Source organism: Siniperca chuatsi, linkage group LG21, assembly GCF_020085105.1.
Source record: "Siniperca chuatsi isolate FFG_IHB_CAS linkage group LG21, ASM2008510v1, whole genome shotgun sequence".
Taxonomy (NCBI): Eukaryota; Metazoa; Chordata; class Actinopteri; order Centrarchiformes; family Sinipercidae; genus Siniperca; species Siniperca chuatsi.
The window spans coordinates 19,928,060-19,956,013 of NC_058062.1; the positions used below are offsets into that span (position 1 = coordinate 19,928,060).

The 27,954-nt window shown below is 38.8% G+C and overlaps 2 protein-coding genes across 3 annotated transcripts; both read left to right on the plus strand.

The window, feature by feature from the left end:
* The first annotated feature begins 11,607 nt into the window (after positions 1–11,607).
* LOC122869358 (cytochrome c oxidase assembly factor 3 homolog, mitochondrial) lies at positions 11,608–15,982 on the plus strand. 2 transcript variants are annotated; one of them, XR_006376306.1, is made up of 3 exons: positions 11,609–11,825; positions 13,863–14,083; positions 15,837–15,982. XR_006376306.1 is itself a non-coding variant. In XM_044182288.1 (2 exons), the coding sequence occupies exons 1-2, from the start codon at positions 11,657–11,659 to the stop codon at positions 13,967–13,969; spliced, it is 276 nt and encodes a 91-aa protein (XP_044038223.1). In that variant the 5' UTR covers positions 11,608–11,656; the 3' UTR covers positions 13,970–14,541. The 2 variants fall into 2 exon arrangements, 1 of the variants encoding a protein (XP_044038223.1); XM_044182288.1 differs by lacking the exon at positions 15,837–15,982 and having other exon boundaries at positions 11,608–11,825; positions 13,863–14,541.
* Positions 15,983–22,183: 6,201 nt separating this feature from the next.
* Positions 22,184–27,382, plus strand: LOC122868941. Its single transcript, XM_044181402.1, has 4 exons — positions 22,184–22,242; positions 23,626–23,932; positions 25,085–25,377; positions 25,455–27,382. Exons 2-4 carry the CDS (start codon positions 23,653–23,655, stop codon positions 25,644–25,646), a joined length of 765 nt encoding a protein of 254 aa, XP_044037337.1. The 5' UTR covers positions 22,184–22,242; positions 23,626–23,652; the 3' UTR covers positions 25,647–27,382.
* Positions 27,383–27,954: the final 572 nt, after the last annotated feature.

Consider the following 27,954-nt stretch of genomic DNA (forward strand, 5'->3'; position numbering starts at 1 on the left):
CTGCACTTTGTGTTTAGTGCTAATTATTTTAAATCTTAGGATGCTAACGCTCAGATGGTGAACATTGGTTTGTAAACGATATACTTTCTTAGCATCAGTATGTTAGCATTGTCATTGTGAGCATATTAGCATGAAAATGTTAGCATTTAGCTCACAGATGCGCCTAAGTGGGGATTAAGACTGAAAACAGCCCTGCGTTAGAACAGTGCAAGGGGCTGTTTTCAGTCTTAAAGGGCTGTGTTGGCGGGCGTGTTGTTTCGGTACAGATGAAACAATGAAATATGATCCAGGAAGTCCAGTTGAAGTAACAGATGAATGTGTTTAAAGGCTTATCAGACACTAAAACACTGCACAATGGTTTTCTAATACTCACAGAAAGTATATACAGTAATAGAAAGCCAGAGCCCTCTGCATCAACAGAATGGCTCCATTCAAATAATAATAATTAGAGGGCTGTGATTTTTCGCGCAGGGCTCAGGTCTGAACACAGAGTGAGTACAGCCTCACAGAGCTGCCACCAAGACTGTAGACTCTTGCACCCTGTCCCAAATCCAATCTACATACTGAATGTAAGCTGGTTTTTAGTATATAGTGTGTTCACACTAGAAAAATTACAAAATAAACTATACCAATTATTGAGTGTGCTGTTGATGCATACTATTTTTCCCACAATGCAATGCACCTAGGAAATTGAGCTACTCACAGCTGGAAAAAAATTAAATAAATTCGGGGGTGGTGGTGAAACAGCTCCAGAAAATCTCGACAAACAAAAAGATAAGTATTAAATCCTGATGTCTATTTGTGAAGTTTAACTTTCAGTAACAAGTTGCAGTTTGATTGACAATTGATGTCACACATTGTGAATAATTTCAAGTTAGTATAAAATGCTAAGTATGTTGAGTATGTATATTTGTATAATAATTGCTAAAACAGTATACTATAATGATTAGTTTGTCGTACATACTATAGACAGATTCATGCACTGCACAACGGTAATGTTCTGTAGTTTAGACAAATATACTCTACTTGAGTTATACTCTTCTATACACATATTTTACAGTTATCTAGATGAACAAACCACTCACTCAACACTCACTGTTATGTTTTCAGGGTAATGTGTGTGTGGGTGTGTACTTTTACAAGAAGACATTACATTGCTGTTGACAGCAACAGGAAATTAATAATCCAAAAGGTGCTCGCAAATACTGGATTTATGGGTATGGCGCTGACAAATGGTTTTCTTTAAGTAGCACAGGTGCAGGTTTTAACAACAACAAACACAGACAATAATACAAGAAAATGATAGAGTAACCCAATGTTTGATCAAGTATACAAAATCAATATAATAAAAAGATATTCCTGATAATACTCTTACTGTTTGGACTACAGAGTAACAAGAAATGTTAATTAGTTGACACCTCTTGGTTATCAGTGAAATTTGGAAGCACGTGAAGATATTTTTTGAAGACATTCAAACACACACATACTGTACACAGTACATGCATACATACACACACACACACACACACACACACACACACACACACACACACACGCAGGTTCAGTGGGGATTGGCTTGTTGCAGTGCAGAAACCAACTGTCAGACAGATCAGGGATTAGACTTTTTGTTTCTCATTAGGAACAGGAGCCACTCTGTGATAAATTCATAAATAGATCTGCAACATCTCTCACATGTCTGTATGTTTGCATGCATGGGGCTGCAAAAAATACACATTCCAAATTAATTTCACCACCCAAGTAGCAACTAATAACTTTATTAATGTTTAATACATTATAATTATAAATAATGCTTTGTAGGTCAGTTAGAACCAATATAAAATATGAACATATATTTTACTTTATATAAAATATAAACACTGGTCTCTGTGACAATTACCAGTATATTTAGAAGGATTCAAGGCATTACAGTCGTTTCTGCCACAAACCTGTTTTTGGTCCCACACACGCTGGTTATTGACTGTGTCTTGAGCATCCAGATAATATACAAATAGAAAAAGATATTTGGAAGATAATTATTACTTATGTACAGTACAGAGAGGGAGGAAGCCTACCCGACCAAAAACAGGTTTGTTAAGTGGCAGAAACGACTGAAATGCCAAACAAATGTCAAATGAGTCCTAGCTCAGCTTAGTAAGAACACAAGTAACAATGAGATGTAAACATTTGAACTGAGTAAACATGATCCAACATCCTGTATCATCTTACCTCAATTATCTGCTCAACCTGTCAGCCTATCCTTGTCGGATACTTGTGGGATTTTTGAAACCATCTGCAACAGCAGTCTGAACTCTACCAGAAAGATATCATTTGAATCATCTGTAAGCAGAATAATCAAAACCCATAGAAACCAGCTTATTTTATAAAACTATCAAAACCCTTGGACAGATTTATAAAGAGAACTGCAGATTACCACAAACTAAGTGGCACACAGAAAACCTGGGGCCAGAGCACAGCAAATCATTGCACTAGGGCTCGGTCCCTCATGGGTTAATCCAGCTACGCCTTTATCTCAGAACTGGTTTTGTATGCTGCAGGATCATTTTTCTACCGTTTACAGAAGTCACACTAATAATAAACCTGAAAGCTTTACTTCAGCTGAAGCTTAGTTTTGTACTAAGACTAATGACTGTCATTTGAAGTGCAGTGATAAAATGTGTGTCTTTGGGTTAAGTTTATTGCGTAGTCATTTAGAAACTGTTTTCTTTGAAATGATTTGGTCTAAAGATGTTAATTGTGATTTAAGGGGCTGTCACCCACCCCTAGGTTAACACCTCCCTCTGGGCTCATAAGGAGCTACTGTGAGGTGTGAAAGTAAACTAGCAGAAGCACTTGGGTTTATCATATATTCACTTTGTGTTTGTTTCTGTTACTACTGTATGTCTTTTGTAACTGTGTTGATCCAAATGCCTCAGAAGAAATTGGGTGGTCACATGCTGTTAGGATGATTCTTTGATTCTTGAAAGGGGCCCCTGTGTAGAAGTAGGCATCCTGTCTTTGTAACCAGCTGCTGTGTTTACCATAAAGTGTAATGTTGGTGTTGAAATCTGACTCTTGCTAGAATCTGGAAGTTTTCTATATGGTGACTTATATATGCAACAGGGGGCCGATCATGTATTACTTCTTTGTTCCTGCAAAACTATAAACAGTGAGTTATTTTTCTCTCTTTTGAGACCCTCCAATATATATATGTACAATATATTTTAATCTTCAACCCATCAGTGTCCACACATTCTCACTCCCATCTCGACAGCAGGTTGGTCAGTGGTCCTATGCTCTAGGATCAGTTTTGCACATGCAGGGCTCTGCGGTCAAGTTAGCAATAATAGATATGCAATGTCCGGTTAGACTTTCAAAATAAAGCTTGCTGAGAAACATTTCGTCATAGTCAGGTGACCTTCGCCGTCATGGTAACAATAATAAACGTGTGAAACAGATGCAGTTTGGTTAGGCTTAGGCACCAAAACTACTTGGGTAGGTTTAGGAAAAGATCATGGTTTGGGTTAAAATACGAACTTACTACGCAACGTAAGTTAAAAAGAAGTCAACGTTGACTATTGGTTTCACACAGGAAATGAACCCCGTCTCCTGGGTGAAAGTCCTGTGTTTGACTCATCCAGACACCCCAACCTCTTCCCTACACAGATTTTTCGCACTCTTCATACTACGTCACCTGATGTCAACGGCACATCAAAACATTACGCTAGAATGGCGCGTCCAGAAATTATAATAGAGGGGTACCTACAGCAGCATAGTTTGAATCGTACGGCCACTGACCAAGCTGCCATATTTGCAGAGTGTTTGCCGGCAATTTCCACCACATAGGTCAGGGATAAAACCTGACAAGTTTTGCGGGGGCTAAGAACTACCTGATGCAAAGTGGAAAATTGTCTTTAATTGTTAACAAAGACAGATTGATCATATCTAGTAAAGAAGTGCTAATCAAGGGTAAAACCTAACTTTAAGAAGTTATCTCATTGCGCTTTTCCTATAGAGCAGGTCTAGACCGTACTCTTTATAATATTAATTACAGAGATCCACCATGAGCAAGCATTTGGCGACAGTGGCAAGGAAAAAATTCCTTTTAAGAGGGCAGAAACCATTCTAAATATATGTCAGGTTTTACAGCTGTTTCTAAGGTTCCTGTGTTTGAAGATAACACAGGAACCGGTACCGGTTGAGGGCAGGACGTGATTAATTTTGTCTCTAATAATTAAAATTTTATCATCAAAGAAGCTCATAAAGTCATTACTTCTGAGGAATACATGGCTCAATAGAGCTGTGACTCTCTGTCAGCCTGGCTACAGTGCTGAAAAGAAACCTAGGGTTGTTCTTATTTTCCTCTATTAATGATGAGTAGTAGGCTGCTCTGGCATTATGGAGGGCTTTGCTATATTTAAGACTATCTTGCCAGACTAAACGAGATTCTTCAAGATTGGTGAAATGCTATTGCCTTTCAAGTTTTTGCAATTTTTACTTTAATTTGCAGGTTTAGGGGTAATACCAGGGCGTTAACCTTCTTTGTTTTACTATCTTCCTTTTGAGAAGGGCAATAGAGTCGAGAGTCGTTTGCAGTGAGCAGCACTATCAACAAGATGATCAATTAGCATAGGAGTCCTCTGTTATATTGAGACATGGCATTGAATTAAATGCAGATGGAATCACTTCCTTAAATTTAGCTACACCACTATGTTGGGCCTCACCACACCACGTGTGGAGAACAAAGAGAGTGGCCTAGTTGAAAAGGGCATACCCTGTACCTGCAGAAGGAAGAGTCAGGTTTTACTGCTTCTTCACAGAGAGAAAGACCACTGCTGAGACTCTCTCTCTCTCCACCGAAAGTCATGTCATGCTATCCATGACATCATTTAACATTATTGTACAGCAGCCATCTTGGTGTTAACCTTAGAGATAGGGGCAGATACAGATGCATATGGATTGGTTTTTGAAAGCCAGTGTTTGTTGAGTTTTATTTTGAATTTGATAAGAAGAATTTTTCATTTTATGCCAAAAGTCTAAGTATTATTTCTCCATAATTGTATTCTTGTCATAACGTCAGGGACACACATCCTTTCCCTGAATAGCCAAAATTGAAAGGTGATGAATATCATGGTAGAATGTGACTGTGAATGAGACTATGCAATCAGCAATGGCTTTCAAAATCTCTTAACCATTGGAACCTGAACCTTAAGATCAGTGATGAAGCTGCCCACCTTGATCTTGCAGATTTTGCTAGCAGTGCACAGACAGCAGGGCCTGTCCTTCCTTGCTCTGATTCTTTGATTTTGTGGCTGTGGTGTTGGACTGGCCTGGCCTGCTTCCATCTTGGAAAATGAATAAATTGGACCAAAAAAAACCCTATACTTTTTGCTCAACTTGCAAATGTTTGTTTTTCAAACAAAAAAAAAACATTCCAAGAATTATATTTAATATATATTAAATTCATTTTCCTCCAATCTTCACCAAATTTCACAAATTATTACTTTCTGTTTGATATACCATACCACGGTATGGTTCCTGTAGTTGGTTGCTAAAGTCTTGTAGCCAGGGCCTATTTGCAGTAAACTGCCATTGAACACATAGTGCTGATTCTGCAAAATTTAGATGACTCCACAGCTACATGATAAATCTATTTACGTCTATATATCTATATGTCTGTTCACGCTCTGGGCATGTAGGCTACCTGTGCATCCCAACTATAAATACTACGTAGTAGCTTATATTCAGCCTCTCAGAATCTCCTCGCTTAAAGCTGAAGCAGCCTGGCTAGCTTCAAAGAGATATTGCAAGTACCTGCAAAGGGCAGGAGACTGGTTCTAATCCCCTGTCCCTGCACCATGAAGAAAACTCTGCACACCACCCTTGTGGAAGGAGCCCTTGCACTCTGCAAGGTCTCACACATTGAGTCAGCTAAGAGTGACCGGCCCCTCTCAATGGCCATACCCACAATTGAAGAAGGCTGGGAGACGGATGCCAAACCCTTCCGTCCAGCTGGAACAGGAGGTCTGTCCTGAATGGAAGCTGCCAAGGATCTCTGTGATGCGACAATATCACCCTGTGAAGGGTGGGTGCTATCGGGGGGACTGGAGGGAATGCATAAAGGAGCCCTCTCAGCCAGGCACTGGAGATAGGCACTGGAGATAGCATCCATCCCAAGTGGGGCACTGACTTTCACCACAGAAAACCACAGAGGACAATGAGTCGTGCAGTCTGAGGTAAACAGGTCTACGTGGGCTTTGCCGTTGCAATTACAATTCATCTGCTCTACCTGAAGGTGCAACCTCCATTCCACAGGGGGCCATTCCTGGGGAATTTTCTGTGATCTGGGTTGACAGGAACATGAAAGTAGGCATTTTATAGATCTACAGAGGTAAACCACTCTCCTAGAGTGATACTCTTGAGGATGGAACCCTGGGATGTTGTTTTCAAAAGAGGTCAAAACTCCAGCAACACTTGTAATATATAGAATAACTTTATTGTTAGACCAACTTGTTTCGGCTTGTGGCCTTCATCAGGGTCATCATGAAACACATTACATCAGAGAGGCAAGGGGGGTGTCCAATAAGGGACATATGTGACACCATATTTGGTCCATAAACTGGAGAAGTGCAACTAAGGGATGGTACTAAGTTTGTACAGAAGAGGCCTTAACCCAAAAATGTTTGATGTGGCACACTTAAAAACAGATTAATTTAAAAACTTTTTAGAAACAGAACAGCTATACACAGAAAAAGTAGGAAGAACAAGACGATACATCATAAAAAAGACATCATAACAAAATTCATCATAACAAACCCATTACAAAACTCATAAATAAGATACATTTAAGAACTGCTATAAATGTTACCATAGGTAGATCTTTAAGGGTTGGAGGATGGGTCATTTTGAAGAATATGCTAGTGTTTAAAAATGATGTCCTTGATGTTCTTAGTTTTAGGGATGAATGTAGTGCAGTAAATAAGGTGTGCCTTAGATCTGGAGGATTGTTTAACTTGCAGATAAGCCTCTCTGCTATCCACTTTGTTTTCTGCACATACAAGCCAATCTTCTTGTTAATTTCTTTCTCTAAATTTGGAAAACATCTCTTCTTTACTTTTATCATATTGTTCTGGAGCATCGCATATTCTTTTCAGTCTAGTGAGATGACTTAGAGGTAGACTTTTCTTAAGCGGGATGGGATTAAAGCTTTCAGCATGAAGAAGTGTGGTGGGGTGTTGAGCAGATCTAAAGTTGCATGAATATGATTCATGTGGTGACATAAAGAAAAGTGCTCTAATGCTAGCAAGGGTATTTTGCTAACCCGAATACTTTATTTACTTCAACTGCCCGTATTGTTAATGATTGATAAAAATAAAATCCACCTTGGGATGGGGGGGATGAACTTTTTCAGCTTCTGAAGGGGGCATGGCAGAAAAAGTTTGAGAACCACTGCCTTAGTGTAAGGCATAGCCACTTTATTAGGTATGATTTAAACAAACGGAATTATATAAATTGAGCAGTTATTAATCAATCAAAGTATGAGAGTCATTGGAGACCTCGGTATGTGTCTAAGAAATTGGAACTGAGCGAGAAAACAGAATCTTTATGTGAAAAAACGAAATGCAGTTGCAGAAATGAAATGCACAAATAGACATGCATAAGTACTGATACAGTAAATGTATTCAAAAATAATTAGTTCAGTTGTCAGTGGTTTGTACAGGTATGTGTGTGCATAAATGTGTGTTTCTGTGTGCAATGTTCAGCTAGAATTAGTGAAATTAGTTACTGTGTACTTACTGTGTCTCAGATTTACTGGCAGCTAAGTTTGAGTCCACCTTGTTTCCTAAATGTTAGCTAATGAATTACTAGTAAGACACAGCTTAGCTGACCTTTTCTGTACTTAGCAGCCTTCCAGTTTGAGAACCATGAAGCTGCGTTTCCCATTACCATCAAACAGCCTCACCTGCCAGTCCTGTACGACATGGGAACAGGTAGGAGAGACTCGTCATGGTGGTCTGGGGGTTAAAAGTCAAGTCAACGTTCAATCATTTATGGCAGGAAAGTACTCCTTCTCTGCTCTGTCGATATAAAGGCAAGAGATGATAGTAAAATGAAGCCTATAGCACACGACGAGACATAAGAGAGCTGCAATATTTAACAAAAAACAACACTATGTCCCGAAAACTGGCCAGCTACACAAAGTCTGCATAAATCCCATCAAATGATGATTTTACTGCACAACAAACAGCCTTATTTCTGGCATATATCCTACATATAAAAATCGACTCTGCATTTATGAATATAGCCTGCCGGTACACTATGTGTAGGGCCTAGACACCAGAATGTCACTCGTCAGTTCAGGTAAAATCACCTTAATATCCTCATATTATTCATAACGAGACTAATAATGTATCACCCAGGGCCGGTGGTAAGTGCCTTAATAATTCTCAACAACTATGACTTTTCTAAACTGTGTTTTAGTACCACTGTGGGCCTGTGGTTCGTCAACAACCGGGCCTGGACATGCTGCTGTAACATTATACTCCCCATAGTCTACCTATAAAATTTACAAGCACCAAGCAAAATGATTGAGATTGATTATAGATAAATAGTGTAACTAATACTCTTAAAAACACTGATGAAGGGCATGGTTTGGTACGGCAGCACACAACGGCTTTACCCACATCTGAAAAACACATAGACAATGAAACAGGCGCTCGGCGGACTCCGAAATGATGACAACCTGTTAAATAGGAGCACGGCAGCCCATCAGATACCCCAAATCCCCTTGAAAAAGCACTTGTACTCACCTACAAGTGAGTTACTTGTCGCCAACTTGTAGCCTATAAGCTTACCATGTAACTTGAAATTTATATCTAACACAATATGATTATTTAACTTAGGACTAACATGTTATATAAGCATATCAATTTGATAGAGATTGCTACTGAGTAGTGACTGTGAAAGTTAGCAGAGTTTCTTTCTTCGCCCATCACATTGTAGGATACAGGCCCCCCCACTTCACGGGCCAAATGCAACCACACTACCTGCACTGTCTGTATTTACGGCCCTGCTCTAGTTAGAGGCTCTGGAGCCATGTCGACTCTGCCTCTGCAAAGTGTGAGGTAATAGATGGGTCTGAGCGGCTGTAATCTAGTGAGTTGTTCTGTTTTCGGTAGTTTTACATGAGATTTCACCATTTTACATCATGGCTTTTTATTGACTCGTGTGTGTGTTTTGATTTAGGATTATAGTGATATACAGGCCTATATTTCAAATTGCAGCAGTTTTTGTTTCGGATTATTTAAAACTGTTTTCTTAATATTTTATTTTGTATTTCAGTGGTGGCACTATTGTCATTATACTACATTACATTATTATTATTATTATTGTTATTACAGCAGCCCCTAAAATGATAATGTTCATTACGGGTTATCAATAAAACTAATCAGAAAAGACCAAACAGTAACGCCAAAAAAGGAAGAGAAATACAAAATGAATTGATCTGAAGTGCAGGGAAATACAGTGAAACCATCATTTTGACAAGTCAATAGGTACAACCAGTGATCTCAATGTCCTCTAGTCGTCTTCTGTCCATATCGGATTCACTTCAGGTTATTTTTGAAGAAGTGAAGCTGCAGTTTGAACTCCTTGTCACTCCTTGCAGGATGTTTGAAGTGGGCGTAGCGAGCTGCGTCGTTGTGGCCTGACTTGTTATAAACTGGTACATTGTGTCTTTGCCTCTAGCCCAATACATGCTTGGATAGGCTCCCAGCGTATGTTAAGTAGAAGTAAAAAACAGGTAGATAGGTATGGAGGACCAGAAGTGTCAGGGAAATAATAATAAAGCATTTAATTAATTAATAACTAATTGTACAATAAAAATAGACTAAAGAGAATAAATTACAAAGTAAGTCCTTATTTGATATTTTAATGGAGAGTAAAAAAAATGAAATCTATCAACAAATAGTTCAAATTAAAAAGGGATTTACAAAAACAACATTAAAACTGTCAATAAGTACATCATTTTAAAATACATTAATGAATTCATAAATAAATAATGGAATTTCGAAATCTATTTGAAAATATAAGAGAAATAAATAACTGGATTCACAAACTGAATAATATACAGATTTTATTCAGGTATTTAAAAGAGCAATTTCCTTTTCCATTTTTATTTCCATGTCACAGCTGCTTTTCCTTATTTTATAAGTTATTTGATTTGCTGAGTCATTTAGCTACTCCTTTTAGCCTCTCCATTTAGCCTTTCCGGGACATTTTGGGCTCTATTTAAACTGCATTTTCAAATAGATTTTGAAATTCCATTATTTATTTATGAATTCATTAATGTATTTTAAAATGATGTACTTATTGACAGTTTTAATGTTGTTTTTGTAAATCCCTTTTTAATTTGAACTATTTATTGATGATTTATATTTCACTTGTAAATTATTTTATAATTCCTCTTATTATTATTGTCCATTAAAATATCAAATAAGGACTTACTTTGTAATTTATAGATTAATAAATTAATTTGTAAAGACAGGCTTTATTATTATTTCCCTGACACTTCTGGTCCTCCATACCTATCTACCTGTTTTTTACTTCTACTTAACATACGCTGGGAGCCTATCCAAGCATGTATTGGGCTAGAGGCAAAGACACAATGTACCAATTTATAACAAGTCAAGTCAAGTCAGGCCACAACGACGCAGCTCGCGACGCCCACTTCAAACATCCTGCAAGGAGTGACAAGGAGTTCAAACTGCAGCTTCACTTCTTCAAAAATAACCTGAAGTGAATCCGATATGGATAGAAGACGACTAGAGGACATTGAGATCACTGGTTGTACCTACTGACTTGTCAAAATGATGGTTTCACTGTATTTCCCTGCACTTCAGATCAATTCATTTTGTATTTCTCTTCCTTTTTTGGCGTTACTGTTTGGTCTTTTCTGATTAGTTTTATTGATAACCCGTAATGAACATTATCATTTTAGGGGCTGCTGTAATAACAATAATAATAATAATAATGTAATGTAGTATAATGACAATAGTGCCACCACTGAAATACAAAATAAGATATTAAGAAAACATTTCTAAATAATCCGAAACAGAAACGGCTACAATTTGAAATACAGGCCTGTATATCACTATAATCCTAAATCAAAACACACACACACACACACACACACACACACACACACAAGTCAAAATAGTGAGTGTACTCACAACAACATTACAAATTTGGAAAAGATTATATGGTAGGGCAGGTACGTTGTTAAGCTAATACTCATGTATTTTTACTTAAGTAAGATTTTGAATGGAGGACTTTAACTTGTAACAGAGTATTTTTACACTGTGGTAAGATCTGAGCTCTTCCACCACTGACAAAACGACTAAACATGTGCCATCCTGAAAATACCAAACAGCCACAGAAGGCCAAAGGCTGAGCTGAAAATGAGCTGGTGGGAGCAGGATATCATTTTTAGCAAATAATCACTTTAATTTACAATCAGCATTCAGATTACGTAATGATCTACACACTCCGACACAGTAGGTGGCAGTATGCGAGTTAAAAAAAAAAAGAAAAAAAGAAACAAATTCTTATTCCGGTGCATGTGACATCTACTTCAAGCAGCTGATTATCCAAACAAGTCATGGCGGAGAAAGGAGCAGAAGCATCCGCTAAACCTTCACTAACAGCGGCAGAGAAACAACTCCTCCGCCGCCGACAGGAGCTCGACTACTGGCAGAGAAATGCAGCGCGCCTGCGCAGCAGAAACCTGCTGACCGGCCTGGCGATCGGAGCGTTTGTGGTCGGCATGTGTATCCTTCACAGGGCTTCCCGGTCCGATGGATGCCATGAGCTGCTGCACAAAATATATTAACCGTGTCCTTCATTCAGGAGCTGGACGGATATAAGAAAACCTTTTTTAAATCTACAATAATTTGAGCTATCAAGTAGTCTCATCAACAATGTATCAGAATGATTTTTTTTATTTTTTATTATTATGCTTTGGTTAACTCAAACTTGCATTACATAGGCTGCTTCAGTATAACTGAGGAATCTGAATTAACGTAATGATCTTATTTTTTTACAAAATGGGGTTGACAAAAAACTAATTAAAGCACGCCAAGCACGTTTTAAATACTGCCAGGTAGAGTTTAAACGATTAGTCATTTAAAAAAAAAATTCATACAAGGCAACATCAGCAAACCCTAAGCCCTCACAGTGTCATTGTTAACTGCACAGCTGCTCCCTCCGTGAACACTGTAAATATGGTTACATATAAATATCTCAATAATCACATCTAATGCAATAAACAGTGCACACACAGTAAACTGTGCTAAAAGAAAGAGAATTGTTCTGTTTCACAACATTTTATTAAAACATGCAGCACATTAATATCGTGGCACTATCTGTATTACAGATGTTCAAATTCTGTTTGTCTCGAGTCTAGTACATTACAGTTCATAAGTTTAGAGACATTAACATAAAAATCCTGTAATTAGTCCGTTGAGCCAGTAAGCACATATAAAAGTCCTGTTTTGTCTGTGTCAAGGTCAAGGAATCAAAGTCATTTATTTGTCATTTTACACAGGGTTGCACAATGAAATGTAAGTTGTAGTCCATTTATGCTACGCATACATAGAACATATATATATAAATTAAGAAATAGAATCAAATTTGATTTAAAAAGTAAGTAAAACAATATTTACAGTTATTTACATACATATACAGGTATGCACCCAGATAGTAATAATTCTGTTGTGCATTTTTTGAATTTGTCAAGCGAATATGGTCAAGAGAGTTAAGGAAGCCTTGGTATTTCATGCTAACTAATTCTAAAGATATAGTGACACAGGTGTGTGGTCAAAATACCAAATCTAGAGTTCAAAATATTTAGCTTTTCCTGACAGTATAATCTGAATATAACATTGTTGGAGATGAGAGCTGTAAGCAGTAAGCTTGCAAAAAAAACAAACCCACGTACGTTTGGCTAATCTCCGGTCAGATACAGCAGATAGCTAATGGCGTAAATCCCACTAAGCAAGGGAAGGATGAATAGCTGCATCAAAAAGTAACGTCGTTCCATCCGACAGCACCTTTGTTTTACTCTGCGAAGCTAAGCAAAAGAAACGGAGCGCCGTGTCAGTCTGTGGTTGAAGTTCATGCAGTTTTGTTCCGCGGTGAAGGGCGGAGTAATAAACGAACACTCCTGGTGTCACCCAGGTTAGGAGATGATTAAATTTCACTTAATAATCATCACGACGACACTATCAGAGATGATTTACAGGAAACAACTTCGACTCTGTCTTTTAACACCAACTATGTGTTGACAGAGAGTGAAATCAATCAGTTAAAACAGAGGGAAATGAACTCCATACAGAGGGCGATTCATGACGTTCTCATCAAACACCAGAAATCTTACTCAATTTGTTCTGTGTATTGGCAAAATCTAATCTATAATTAACATTTTTTTCTATTGAAAACAAGTGCATGTGTTGTGTGGTTCAATTCAAACATTTGATCTTCCCATGTCATGTTTTAGCATTAGAACTGTAGAGAAAATGTTGCACAATACAATAACCCCTCAGCTGTGTCAAATGCTGTAAAAACAAGCACCTTGTTGAACTGTTATTTGATTATTGATATTATTGATTTTAAAACAGCAATGTGCTGTTTATTTCCCCTTCTGGATGATTAGCCATGTGCTGTTTCTTCTTTGTTTTGTTTTGTTTTTTTGTTTTTGTACTCAATAGGCTATAGGTCTGAGTTTCCAGTCCAATAATGATTAAATGAATGAAGTAAAAAAAAAAAATAAATGTTAGCGTGTTTTCCTTTAACCTGTAGTTGTCCAGTTAGCTACACCATCCTGTCCGTCAAACAGGAGAGAATCATGGAGGAGCTGGATGATGAAGCCAAGATCCACATCATCAGAGGGCCGCGGACCGGCGCCAACTCCTGATGATACTGACCATGAACTGTCCTGGACTTACTGTTCCTGGCCCCTCACCACAGTGTGACCTCCATAGACTGTATGGTGACATCACACTGAGCGGCATGTGATGAGTCATGTCTGGTGAGCTTCTCATACTGAAGACCGTTACATATCACCTGCTACTCCATTTCATATAAGGACATTACAGATTGTTTCTTTTCTGTTTGGAAATACATAAAATCTATTGTTGAAATTATGAAACTATTTTCTGCATTAATGTAAACTTACTTTGAATCAAGTGTACCCTTGACATGTGGAAAAAACGGTAACGCTTCATTTTACATGTCCATAATTTCCGAGACATTTCCTCAAAAGAATGATGTAATTTTGAACTAATTATGAACAGTGTTCAGTTGGTATACTTCCAATTCATTAACTGAAATGGAATGCTAGCATAACCTTGAAAAAGTAATTTAGTCAGTTCACAGCAGGTCAGCAGAACATGTCAAAATGTGAAACTTTTCTACAGGCAAGAATACAATTCTGTATACATAGAGAATAAAGTTTCCAATAATAAATGAATAATGAATGAATATTTACTTGGGTTTAAATGGCGCTTTTCTTTCAAGGACATTCCTATTTTCTGTATAATTTGTATCAAATTACATAGTCATTTTTAGGGAACTTCTTGAAAATTATTAATAATAAATAATTATAAAGTTTATTTATATTGCGCTTATCAAACCCAGACATTACAAAGTGCTTTACAAGGACAAAACATACATGTTATACTGTATATGAATTACCGACCCGTTAAAAAAAAGCTTTACCGAAGAACTTTGCACCAAACTCCATTCAAAAATCTTGCAATTTAATGCCATCTCGCATGTCAGAAAAAATGCAATATGTACTTGGTGCATCACCTAAAGCCTTTTAAATTAAATAGGAGCCAATTTTAGCAAATAGATATCCAATCCATTAAGCAGCACTCATTAAACATATTCATTCTCACCATTGGTCTCTGTGGTTTAATCTGGTGAGAGGAAACAGCAGGAAAACCTATCCAAACATTTAAAATGTTACTACTACTTGGCAGCTTATATGTGTGGTGTGATGGATTGAAGAGCAATTCTTAAAATGTATAGAAATTCTCTTGTGAGACTGCCAGATTGGTCAATGTGATATTCTTCCAATATGAAAAGAATAACGCGTATGTGGTTTAATAAAGCCTACCCAAGTGGAAGCAGTGTTCAATAAGTGTGTGAATACAAGATTGTCCGTATTCCAGTTGTTTATGTTGGGAAAGCGAAATAAAATATTTTTGAGAATGCACAGGTGGAATCTTCATTAGATTTACCAAAACATAATCACGCTCCCATAAAATGTGCCTGTATAGACAGACCTAAAGCTCACAGAGGTCAGTAGAAGAGCTCATCAAACAAATGTGCATTATGAGACCTTTTGACACTTCCCAGGCAGCATTTAGATTGGCTGTGAATTTAAAAATGCAAAGGACCTTGCAGTGAGCAGTTAGACGCTGAATAAATGTTTTAAATCAAGAAATGACCAAATTCAAATTATCTTTTTTTTAATATGTTTGTGTTCTATATTTTATTTTCTAACACATCCTTGAACACACCATCGTTTTGAAAAATTGCAAGTTTATTTTCATATCATACTTGTCACGGTTCCTGCCGTGACTCCGGGTTTTCCTGGTGTTCTCCTGTGTCTTTCCGCTGTCTCCTCCTCCCGTTTGTGTGTGTGTAGCCACTCATCGCCATATTGTTCTGTGGTACTGTAGCTTCTTGGAGACTGTCTAGTGTACCTTTTTGTGTTTGTTTTTTTTGCCCCCTTGTGCCTTTGGATAACTGGATTTTTTTCTTTTGTGCCACAGGACTCCAGCGCCAGTGTTTTCGCCCAACCAGCTCATCTCCTGCTATTCTCCATCCCACCAATCTGCCTGCCTCCTGCCTTCCTCAGTCCTGCGATACCCCTCCTGCTTACCATCATTTATTCATTAAAACCTTTTAACTTACTGCACCCTCTGTCTCTGTCTCTGTGTCTGCTTCTGGGTCTGCCAAAAACAAAACATAACAATATTGAAATGAAGTGAAACTAATGGCTTCCTGGAAGTTAGAAAGTCTGTTTTAAGATTAATGGTATGCTCAGGAAAATGGCTAGTTATGCAAAGAAACAAAACCGTTTTGTTTTTTTAAATCACCACAAGTAGGCAAATATGGCAGTACAGCTTTATACAATCCTTTATACAATCAGACAGTCCCATTCTATTTATTGACTTTTTCATAGCTGTTGATTCTATTGAGCAAGCCTTTTTGCTCAAAACTCTTGAAAAATTCAGATTTGATTAAAAGGTTTCTCAATGTTATTGAAATGTTCTATAATGATATACACAGTTATATTTCTCTCAACCCAGGAATGACCCCTAGATTTAAGGTTTCACATGGGATCAGACAAGGTTGTCCCATACTTGATTGTAGATATCCCAACCCATTTTTCTAGCCGATCAATTGGAGTAGTGTGGTCAATAGTGTCAAAGGCTGCAGACAAATCTGAGAGAACTAAAATTGCAACTTCACCGTGGTCTAACTGCATAAGAATGTAATTCGTGACCCTTAGCAGAGCTGTCTCTGTGCTGTGTTTGTGACGAAAGCCTGATTGGTATTTATCAAATATGTCATTTTCTCCCAACAGATATATTGATATTATTAATTGAAGGTAGCTAGCTAATGTTAGCTTAATAACATTATGTTAACCACTGCATAGGGTTATCATTTCATCATATTCATTCATTATCATTTCATATCATTTCTGGACCAACGACACCTGTCTTACAATTTTGAAAAAGAGGTGAACCTTTATTTTGTTATAAAAATACCATAAAAACAAATACTCACAGCCATTGTGAACCACTTTATAAGGAAATGGACAGAATGATATGGTCTCTGCTATGGAGAGAGTGGGCATGAGTTCACTCTTATGAAAGTTTAACTTGTATACTGATTATTGAGCAAATGTTTTTAAAATGTCTTGCACCACTGGATGAAATTAAGCTGGGTGAGAAATATAGAAAAGAAGATCATCTGCGTATAAAGAGAGTTTATGGGTCAATGCCCTCAAACCCCTTCTCTGACTTTTCTCCTAGCGCCATCATCAGGTCAAACTTTCAATTTGTCCAATAATTAGTTTTTTCACCAAATACCTGCAAAACTAATGACATTCTCATCAGCCTCAACTGTACTTTGTGTTACTGATAATTAGCAAATGTCAATGACAATGGCAGGTGCTGACTGTTGAGTGTTGGCAACAGAGAAAACCTGGTTTATCTTTAAAAGACAGTGAGCCCTTGCCACCCAGCAACGTCGATGTTCTGTATGTTGAATCAGTGACAGCAGGACGTCACCAAGCAAGTTCACGTCATAGTGTTTATGTCGTAAAGCAACTCTGTGACTCTATTTCTACAACAGTTAAAAACTGATATAGAGGAGACTGACCTACTTTGCGTGCCGCTGGATCAAATTTGAAAAAAATTAAGAAAGAAACAAAAAAAGATGATGGGTACACAGTATCCTCTCCACCAGAGATGTGGCTGAGTTTCAGACCTGAATTCAGGAAATGAAGTTGCACATTGATAGATTAAAGTCCTATGTCTGGCTCTCACCTGTACAGTTTGATAAACTGCTTTACAAGATCTCTCGAGTTATCAAGAAAATGGACACAGCCTATCAAAAAGACATTTGTCCTGAGGGCTGTCTGGCTATTTGCTTGAGGTAAGAAAAATGAAATATTTAATAACTTGGGACTTGTTTGTTCATTTTTGAAATAGCCTGCTTCTAAAAAACTGAGCTGATGTAGCTATAGTGTTTATCTTGCATCATGCCTCCACACAGAGAGCAGAACAGCTTCCAATAAATACACAGATTTATTAGACAGTAGCAATATGAACAGTATATCTGACAATATCTGTCTCTATTGTCTCTGACTCTGACATACACACGAAATCTAAAACTAACATTTATTTAAAATTTTGAATTATGAATTATTGTTGTGTTGGCCACTGGAGAACTGGGTAATTGTAATAATCAACATTGAACATTTAATATTCAAATTTAAAAAACATGCATATTTAAAACACGCAACTTCCAACAGTTTTTTTTTTTACCCTCAGCATCAAGAACAAAAAGTAACATTAAAAAATCTTAGGTATTTATGTTTATTTATGCATGCTATTTATTATTTGTTATTATTTAAGTATTTATATTCCCTGCAGCAGGTAAGTTTCCAATTTCTGGCCACAGGTGATTCACTCAGACAATTGGCCACAAGTATCGAGTTGGAATTTTCACAATGGCATCAGTTGTAGGATAAGTAGGACGTGCTGTTTGGTACACTCTGGATGAAGAACACATGCCACGTCCATCAAGGGCAGACTGGCTAAAGATGGCAGAGGAATTTGAAAGAAAATTGAATTTCCCTCACTGCATCGGCACAATAGATGGAAAGCATGTCGTAATACAGGCCCCAGCATCACCTGTATCCCAATATTATAATTCTAAAGGTATTTTTTTCTATTGTGTTACTGGCAGTGGTAGATGCCGACTACATGTTTCGGGTGGATGCATCGGTGCTTATGATTATCCCAGTGGCACATCTTTAGATTGCTTAGTGTTAGCCCTGAAAAGGCAGAGACAGGTGTGAAGCAAAACTTGTGCTGCATAACTTTCTTCAGTCCAGCAAGAAACACCACCACCCCAACCACCCTGCAACGTGCCACATCAGCACGAACACCATCAGCAGCCGATAACTCGGCCGGGTACCAACAACTCCACCAAAGAGACAGTGAGAGTTTGGGAGCTTTTTTTGTCAGCATTTCTCTTCTGCAGAGGGAGAAATCCCTTGGCTGTAGGCTAGTTGGCATATGTATTCCAGCTACAGGGCAACATTGTATTGTGGTTTTATTTCAGGTTGTTTATGGTTTATCTGATTATTAAAATAATATATTAATTGATTTAGTTTTGCTTCTGAAGTGTATTTAAATTTGTTTTATATATATTTAAGTTAAGTTTTCTAAGTCAGTTCCACCCTATTTGATTTTATTTTGGCAATGTCTGCCAGTATATTATAATAGAGTTTCATAGACATCATGACCCCTTGAGTCAACTGGAGTTAATTTCCACAAAAGCATAGGCCCGCATACAAGTGCACACTGTAGATATAAACATACAGATATTTTATCGACTTTCTTTTAAGCACATTTTAGTGTCGTTGTCATAAATGTTGTCTACAGTTATGAGAAAGTCAAAGCTCAAGGGCACTACCCCATCTTGATCGCGGGTTTCTATAATGACCTACCATTATAGATTATATTTCATAGGATATATATATATATATATATATATATATAAGAGTTTGAAAGTTAAGTTATTCGTTTGTAGCTTAAATAATGATTAGCGATATAGCATGATAAATGACTGGCAAGTATAGCTAGGATTTAACTAGTATATTTATATTTATAGGCCCACAGCCTACCGGATAATCCCAGTTGAAGCTAATGTTTTTTAAGTATAATTAGCTCCTCGATTGTTTCTCTCGATGTGGTTTCTGTGGTTGCCATGGTCACAAGGCAAGCTGCAACGGAGAGCTGAAAAACGTGTCTTGCTGCGGCTGTTTTGTTTACATTGGAAACACATTTACATTTACATTTACACCTTGTATGTCAACAGACTGAGTTACAAAGTCAAGAATATTTACTTAATTATTTCATCTCCTGTCTGGGTGCTGTGACCTTTTGAGTGCTCGTAATTTATCTGTTTATTCATTATTTTGTTGTTTTGGCAAGCAAAACAACCAAAGCCAAAACACTGGCTGCCAAATGTGCTGTAGCCCCAAACTATATACCATCGAATACCATGAGGTCGTGGAAGGCCTACGTCTGCCACAAAAGACTTAAACACCAAGTTGCTAAGCTCTGCTTTGCGTGCCTGCTGCGACACCGCAGGAATTTATCAGGGTCAGGAATATTTAAAAGAAGATAATCTGCATATAAAGACAGTTCATGGGAGGTTCCCATCCTGTCAGTGCCATCAAACTCTGCCCGGAGCCATATAGCCAACGGCTCAGTAGTGATGGCAAACAAAAGGGGGGATAAGAGGCAGCCTTGCCTTGTTCCACGATAGAGGAAGAACGAACGTATACATTCTTAGAGAACAAAGGCAAGGAGGGTCTTATGTAATAACCTGACCCAAGATGTAAAATCCGAGCTGAAGCTGAATTGATCCAGGATACGATAGAGGTACCTCTTGTCTGCATCTGTAGTTACGACCACTTCTGTGTGCGCAGAGCTCGGTAACGTTCATTACATGCTTCAGAATTGCAGGTGTAATGAGGGAGCCGGATGCAAAACTTTTCACGTGTGTGATTAAAGCCTGAGAGTATTCACGTGTCTGTGTGTGTGTGTGTGACTGTTTGACCTTGAGGAAGACTGGCATGTGGTCAGTGTGAATTGGTCTTGTTTTTAATCACGCAGCCACGACGATGACAGCCTTTTTTTGTAGTCCAGTGAAGCCCTGTGCCTGAAATGTTTTGGGGGAATCCATCCACTTTCTTGTGAGCACACACATTCTAAACCTTAAAAAAAAAACAGGGGAAAATGTTCTGCACTGTTTGCATTCTGCCTTCACATCCATATTGCCACACACGCACACACACACACACACACACACACACACAAAGACACATTTGTTTGTCAAATGCAATGTTTTGCCTATCACTAAGGCATGAAGGTATTTGAATGGCTGGGTGTGTTACAGCAGAACAGGCAGGTCTATCTGGTAGCGACAGAATATGTCTAGGGTGTTGTAGAAAAACCCCATTTCCAGTCACTCAAGAGAATAATAAAATATGTGCTCAACACACATTAAAAATGACCAGTGCACATCTGCACTCTCACTCTCGCGTAACCCACCACCTCCCCATCAACACCATTACCTTGTCGATGTTCCAAGAGGTTCAACTGAGAGGCTCCGTTTCCCACCTGCTGGCTTTACTCTACCACCACCAGCATCCAGTCTCCAGGGATTCCTGTCCTGTCTCCTATCTTAGTTGTTCTTCGCTAAATGGATGCTTGTGATTGATGTCTTTCTCTGTTGCTAGCCTCTATAAATATTGATTAATATTGATGCACACTTCCAACTGATCTCCTCTTTTTGAAATAACTTTGGTGATCCCCTGACGTTTCATCCAGCACCACCAGCAGGTTAGTCCTTTTGGTTCAGAGTGAAACGTAGCAACAATTGTTGGATGGATTTTAATTTAAATTTGGAATTGTAATAATTGGTGATCATCTGACTTTTCTTCTAGTGCCATCATTAGGTCAAATACCTGCAAAACTAATGACATTCTCACCAGCCTCAACTGTACTTTGTGTTTCTGCTAAATGTTTGTAATATACAGTGGCAAATGCTGACTGTTGAGGCTTTGTAACAGAGAAAACTCTGGTCTCTTTAATTGTAAATGCATGTCTAGAGCTCACCACTCAGGTGTCCAGTTCACTATGCACCTCACCTATACTCTGCACATAATATACCTATTGTGATTTTGAATAAGTTCGGATTAGACAGCTTTTTTACTACATGTAATGAAATAGGAGTCTTGCAAGATACAAAGTCTGGAAAATGTACTTAATCTATTGTCTGGGTGCTGTGACCTCTGACCTTTGACTTTCTCACTTTTGATTGCTCATAATTTAACTGTTTATTAATTCATTACCCGTGTTGGGCAGTAACGAAATGTGATAACTTTTTCAGTAACGAGTAGTGTACGGGATTAAAATTTGAAATTCAGTGATTACATTACAGTATATTATCTATTGTTTGCATAGGCACCTGAGCATTTTTACTTAGTTTACTATATGCATTATGTCACAGAACACAATGAAAAACTATTACCATCACAGTCACGAAGTGGAATACAACAGCTTCTTTAGTGCTAAACTCTGCTTTGCATAGCTGCTGAGGCATCGCAAGGATTTACCAAAAAAAAAGGCAGGCGAGATTAAGATGACTGGGGAGACAGGAAGAGAGAGAGACAGAGAGGATGGGTGGGTGGCAGGATCTCTGCAACCAGGTTTAGCACCCAGTTGTGATTGGTCTAGTCAGGGTTTATCTGAGCTGTGATTGGTGCAGTCAGTCTGGGAAATGAGTATTTCCCAGACTTGACCGAGAAACAGCCGTAGCTGGAAACCCGGAGATTCAAAGCCGGCTTCCCTGCTGCCGTCGTCCAAGGTGAGTGCCGCTGTAGAAACAAGGCTGGCAAGTTGAGTAGAGCAAGGCACTAACACTGCTGGGGCTAGGGGTTCATTTCCCACTGGGGCTTCCCATGGATGGCAGATGGTATGTTGTGACATGCACTTAAAGAAACATAATAATGTTAATTATGTATTGTCTGTACTGTAAACTGCTGCCAACCATTTTCCAAAGCATGATTCCTTCCTTCCAGGCAGCAGTTGGTTTCAGGTCATTTCAGTGTTGTAAGAAAATCCTCCTGCAGTCTTGAAATTTGCCTGAGATGTCACAACACTGTATGACTTGTTGCCTTTATTTGCTTTATAAGTTAGTCATCATCAAGTTGATGATGACTAACTTCAAGTTGTCATCAAACTGTTCTTGCTTGTCATTTGTCGAAGAATTATTTACATTTTTAAGTGCACATTGCGACACCACAGTGTAAAACTTCTCTTTTACAAGTAAAAGTCAGGCATTCAAAATGTCAGAGACGTATAAGTAGTGGGAGTGGTAGAGGTACAGCATTAGCAGAAAGGTGTACTCAAAGGTTATGATTATGAAGAATTGTCTATTTCATAGTCACTAGTTATTGATGCATTAACATTTACAGCAGAGCATCGTTTATTTATGATTGTATCATATTGTTGCTGCTTCAGGTTTAACTAGAAAAATTGCATGTCCTGCTGAAAATGCGTGGGAATGCTGAAAGCTGAAATGATTTTGCAAAACACTGCTGAAAATTCAGAAGTCTGAAATGAAATGTCTGAAAAATCTTCAAGCTCAGATGCATTGCATTGCACTGCTTAACCACACCTGAAAGCTGAATACAAGTTTAATAGATGAAAGTCTTGTGACCAGCTTACAGTTTAGATGACATCCGTGGCTGAAAGTATGCTATGTGGAAAAAGTAGCATTTCAAAGTGGAGTAGGTTTGAAGAGGATTTAAAGATTGCTCCATTGACTTACTTTGTAAAAAAAAAATGTTTAAAAAAACTTAATATTTTAAATAATAGTGGGAATGCATTCACAGAGCCCTGATCAAATTAGTACTCCTTTACACTTGCTAAGTGATCTGACAAGAGAAATAAAATGAGAACAACTGAAATGTGAGTTCAACTCTTTGGAACAGTATAATGAATGGTTTGACCTGCTGAGACTGTGCGAAACACAATATATAAAGTAAAATCATTATTAAAAAGGTACAATTTCTACACTTCTGCTTAAAAATGCATCGCTGTCACCAAATTGCATGCACCAATCTATCTCACTGCACCCTCACAGCAGACGTGAGTCCAGCTTTACAAGCCACTTGATTCACATTAAAAAAATGTTTCATATTCAACAAAAAATAAATTCTCCATACAAATTTGCATGTGACTGCAGGTGTATGGAATCCTTCCTGTGGAAAACATGATCTGCGTTCTTGTCCCCCTGCTGCTCCTCCTTCCTCCTGTGTGTGGGGCGGGCCTGAGAACTGACAACTTTAAACATTACAGTGACACTAAGTCCTGGCGCGATGCACAGGCCTACTGCAGGGAGAAACACACTGACCTTATTACCATCAGAGACGCAAACGAGAATCAGGCCCTTTTCAGTGGCCAGGGCTGGATCGGTTTGTACCGAGAGGATTCAGCCGAGTGGAAATGGTCCAGAAGAGACGAGATAGCCAACTTCACCAGCTGGGACATCGGTAAGCACAGGAGGTGTGAGCAGCACGTTAGCAGAGCAAGCGGCAGCAGCTTCATTGCTATGGGGGGGGAACATATGAATATTCATGCAGACCACCTCTGTGATCTGACCAACCTCTGACATTATACCGACAATTTCCATAGACTTACAATGGTTACACAGGCGTCATGCACATGTGGCATTTCATTTAGGTGTAGCGTTGACACGTTAACATGATTATGGAACGCCATTTGCGACAGTAACATCTTAGAGGTGACTTGTTTAGACTACATTAAAATGCGTGTTAAGATGTAGAGTTTTGTAGTATTAACACAAAAATATATTTAACACAGCGAAAAGTGACGCCTTAACGTGGCTTTTCTGGTTGTGGCCAATGAGGGACCCCGAATGAAGGCGCTCGTACATATACATGAGGAAGGTGGCATCAGTGATGTTGAACAACAACGCCAGGGAGCACGTTGTGCATAAATTACTGATGTGGGCGTCTCCGCACTCGTTACGGGAACCTGGGTCCCTGGGTCCCTGGGTCCCTGGGTCCCTGGGTCCCTTTGTCCTCTTTTCCTGTCAATTCTCTACTGTCTCTTCAAATAAAGGCAAACATGCATGGAAAAATATATAAAAGATGTTTCGACTAGACATAAATGAATGTGAACGTAGATTTGAAATAAGGTGTAGTCCCTCATTTGTCCAGGAGTGTTCTATCATAGAAAAGGTTTCAGTCGTAGTCATCTGGACACTGTTTTCAGAATCAAGACGTTTCGGCTCCCATCCGGAAGTCATTCTCAATTGTGAAAAAATGGACCGGGAACTCAGAAATTTAAGCTACTCTGTGTTACATAAGCCCTGCCCTCAGGAAGGAGTCTACCTGAGTATCTCAAAATAAGACGCTGTAGTCCCTCATTCATCCAGGAGTGTTCTAGTACCTAGATACTCAGGTAGACTCCTTCCTGAGGGCAGGGCTTATGTAACACAGAGTAGCTTAAATTTCTGAGTTCCCGGTCCATTTTTTCACAATTGAGAATGACTTCCGGATGGGAGCCGAAACGTCTTGATTCTGAAAACAGTGTCCAGATGACTACGACTGAAACCTTTTCTACGTAGATTTGTAATGTGAATCCAGTAAAGTGCCCCCACTTCTTCTACTTTATTGCAGGTGAGCCAGACGATGGTCAGAACTGTGCTTTCAAGTACACCAAAAAAGACAAATGGGACAGCGATCCCTGTGATGTCAAACATAGTTTCATGTGTTACAACGAGACGCTGGTTCTGGTGAAGGAGAAGAAGACTTGGGAGGAGGCATTAATGCACTGCAGGGCTCTGGAGGCGGTGGACCCAAATAAGCCTGCCACTGCCTACCAGAACCACCGCTATGACCTGGCCACTCTGCTCACTCCAGATGACCACGACTTTGCACGAGAGAAAGCACAAGGGGCTACCACTGATGAGGTAGGGCAGTTTTCTACAGTGTATTTGTGTGACTGAGCAACTCATCGTGTTTATATCTCTCTGCTAAATGTTGGTAGGTGTGGACGGGCCTGCGTCACCTGGCTGGTCACTGGGTGTGGGTTGGTGGAGGAGGAAGAGTGCAGTACGACAATATTAAAGGTTGCCCAACTCAGAGGTTCTGTGGCGTCCTGCTGATGACCCCCGCCACACTCTTCGATATAAGGGACTGCAGTCAGAGAAAGAACTTCCTCTGTTACAAGAAGCCTTAAACACATCGTTTCCAATAGAGTCTCATGCTTCCTCCACGTTCATGTTTCCGTTGCTGTAAGCTTTCTGAGCAATGTCAGTGGAATGTCCTTTCTATTGTTTAATGTCCTGTTAAGCCCTGAAAACATTTTTGTGAATAGTGGAAGGAAAGGTTTTATGTCATTCATGTCTTTCAATACTTAAAAAAAAAGTCATGTATACAAACGTATTTTATTCCATTTTTCAATGAATTATTGGCAGAATAAAATATAATGTACAAATATACCAATCTGTCCTTAAATACTGAGAAAGTGGTTCTTAGTTAATCCTTAATATATTCAACAATGTGCTTTTGCAGAGTATTTGAAGGTGGAAAATATATTATCACAGAATATCAAGTTACCTTTTTAACTTTTCCATAACATGTTTACTTTCCTGCATAACAACTTTAAAGCTGCACTATCACATCAATACTCTTTATATTAACAATGGATCAAAAAAAGGGGTCATCGACGAGCCCACAGAGAATTATCACCCAACTCTACACTTCCCCTCAGCTCTACAGAGCTTTTTAGCGTCTTTTAGCTAGCTACAGGTAGTGAGCGACCTGGGTGCGTCCCAAACCATCAACAGGCAGCATGGCCATTAAAAGCACAGAAGTCTCCTTCTTAGCATTTTTTTTTCAAAAGTAATATTATCATGGAATCCAAAGCCAATATTTTGCACAGCTGAGTTGCACACTGAAACTCTGAGCGCACGTCAAACTGATCGCCAAAGCATTGCTCATACAGCAACAATTCACAATTCATTAAACAGCCATAAACACACAGCAACAGCGTGAGCTGTCTTTCTTCCCCGCCAGGTTCCTTGCAGAACTATCCACCACCTCCCAGTTCTTTGCACCATATAAAATCCAGGGCCTTCTTGAGATAATGATCGTTTCCCACCCATTGCGATTTGTGCAGTTTAAGGCGCAAAAACGTCTCCTTGTGTTGACCTCCTCATAACCTGTCAGCCATTCTGGCTTGGTTTTTTGCCCACGTGTGCGCACGCATCTCTCTGTTAACCTCCTTTCCAGCACACAGCTGTTTTTAACGCGAGACCTCTGATAAACCCACTGTACACTGCCTGCCCAGCACCAAACAGCAGACAGACAAAGTTAGCAACAAGCTAGTGAACATAGTGGAGCATTTAGCAGCTAAAGAGAAGTCAGAAGTCAATAAAGAGCAAAAACAGAGCTAAATGAGTGTTAATATTGGACTGGCATTCAGGTGGCCAGATATACGACTCCAAATGAATGCTAATGTTGCTCTGTGTCTGCTGGATGTGTAAAATAGGCTAGTAAATAGTCTTTGCTAACATGTTAGCCATAACAACTTCACAGGGTAATATTTTCTGCTTGTTCCACGGCCCCCAAAGTGAAAAGAAAAATGAATGCAGCTTTAGTAGGCCTATACAATATAACACAATCTGTAATAAGTTCTCCTCAGTTCTGGAGCTTCACAGTGGTACACTGTATTCAGGTTTTTATTGCAAAACACAAGTCTGTTTCCTAAAATTACAGGAGCCTTGTTTGCTGCGATGAGTTCTCAGCCTATCCATCATGATTAAGGTGATGAAATTGTGTGAACCATCAGTCGCACATAAGCAGCGGTGACGATGAGCGGCCATTTTGCCAAACTATATCCATTTTCTTTAACCCAGCCATGGTTCCCTGCTCCTGTCTGGAAGCATTGAGTTGTTGACTCTCTGTGTGTGATGTGACCAATAAACACATGTTCAGCTGTAACTCTGCAGCCTGTTGGTTGTCTTTGTTGGAGATAATCAGCTGACCCCGCGTCAGCTCCCGCCCGGGCTGCTGTGGGTTCCTTTGAGCTGCTTTGTTTTTCCGTTTCAGCTCCCAGATAGAAAACGTTGTTAATTCACCATTGAGTTATGGTCAAGTTGCTGTATGGCTGAGGTTAAAAATCTATTTAAAATTTTTACAATAGTGCCAATGAATCAACATTATATTTCAACATTGAAATACTAACATTTAATCAGTGTTGTCTTATTGTGCCTGCGAACCTTCCCGCCAACATATTCTAAATTAAATGAGGACAGGGAAGCAACCATTTTATTTGAAATAAATCACTTCTTCACTGTGATGCATTTAACTTGTTTGGTTTTATATGACAAAGAAAGCTTAATAATTGACATGCAATGAGGAAAATATCTACAAGTAGTTTTTGGAGGTAAATTGAAAGAGGAGGGAGATCCAAGCCTTCACCTAGAAAAAAAATGCTACATTTAACTGCTCCAAACTGTCCAAAGTCCTCATCATCTCTCCTC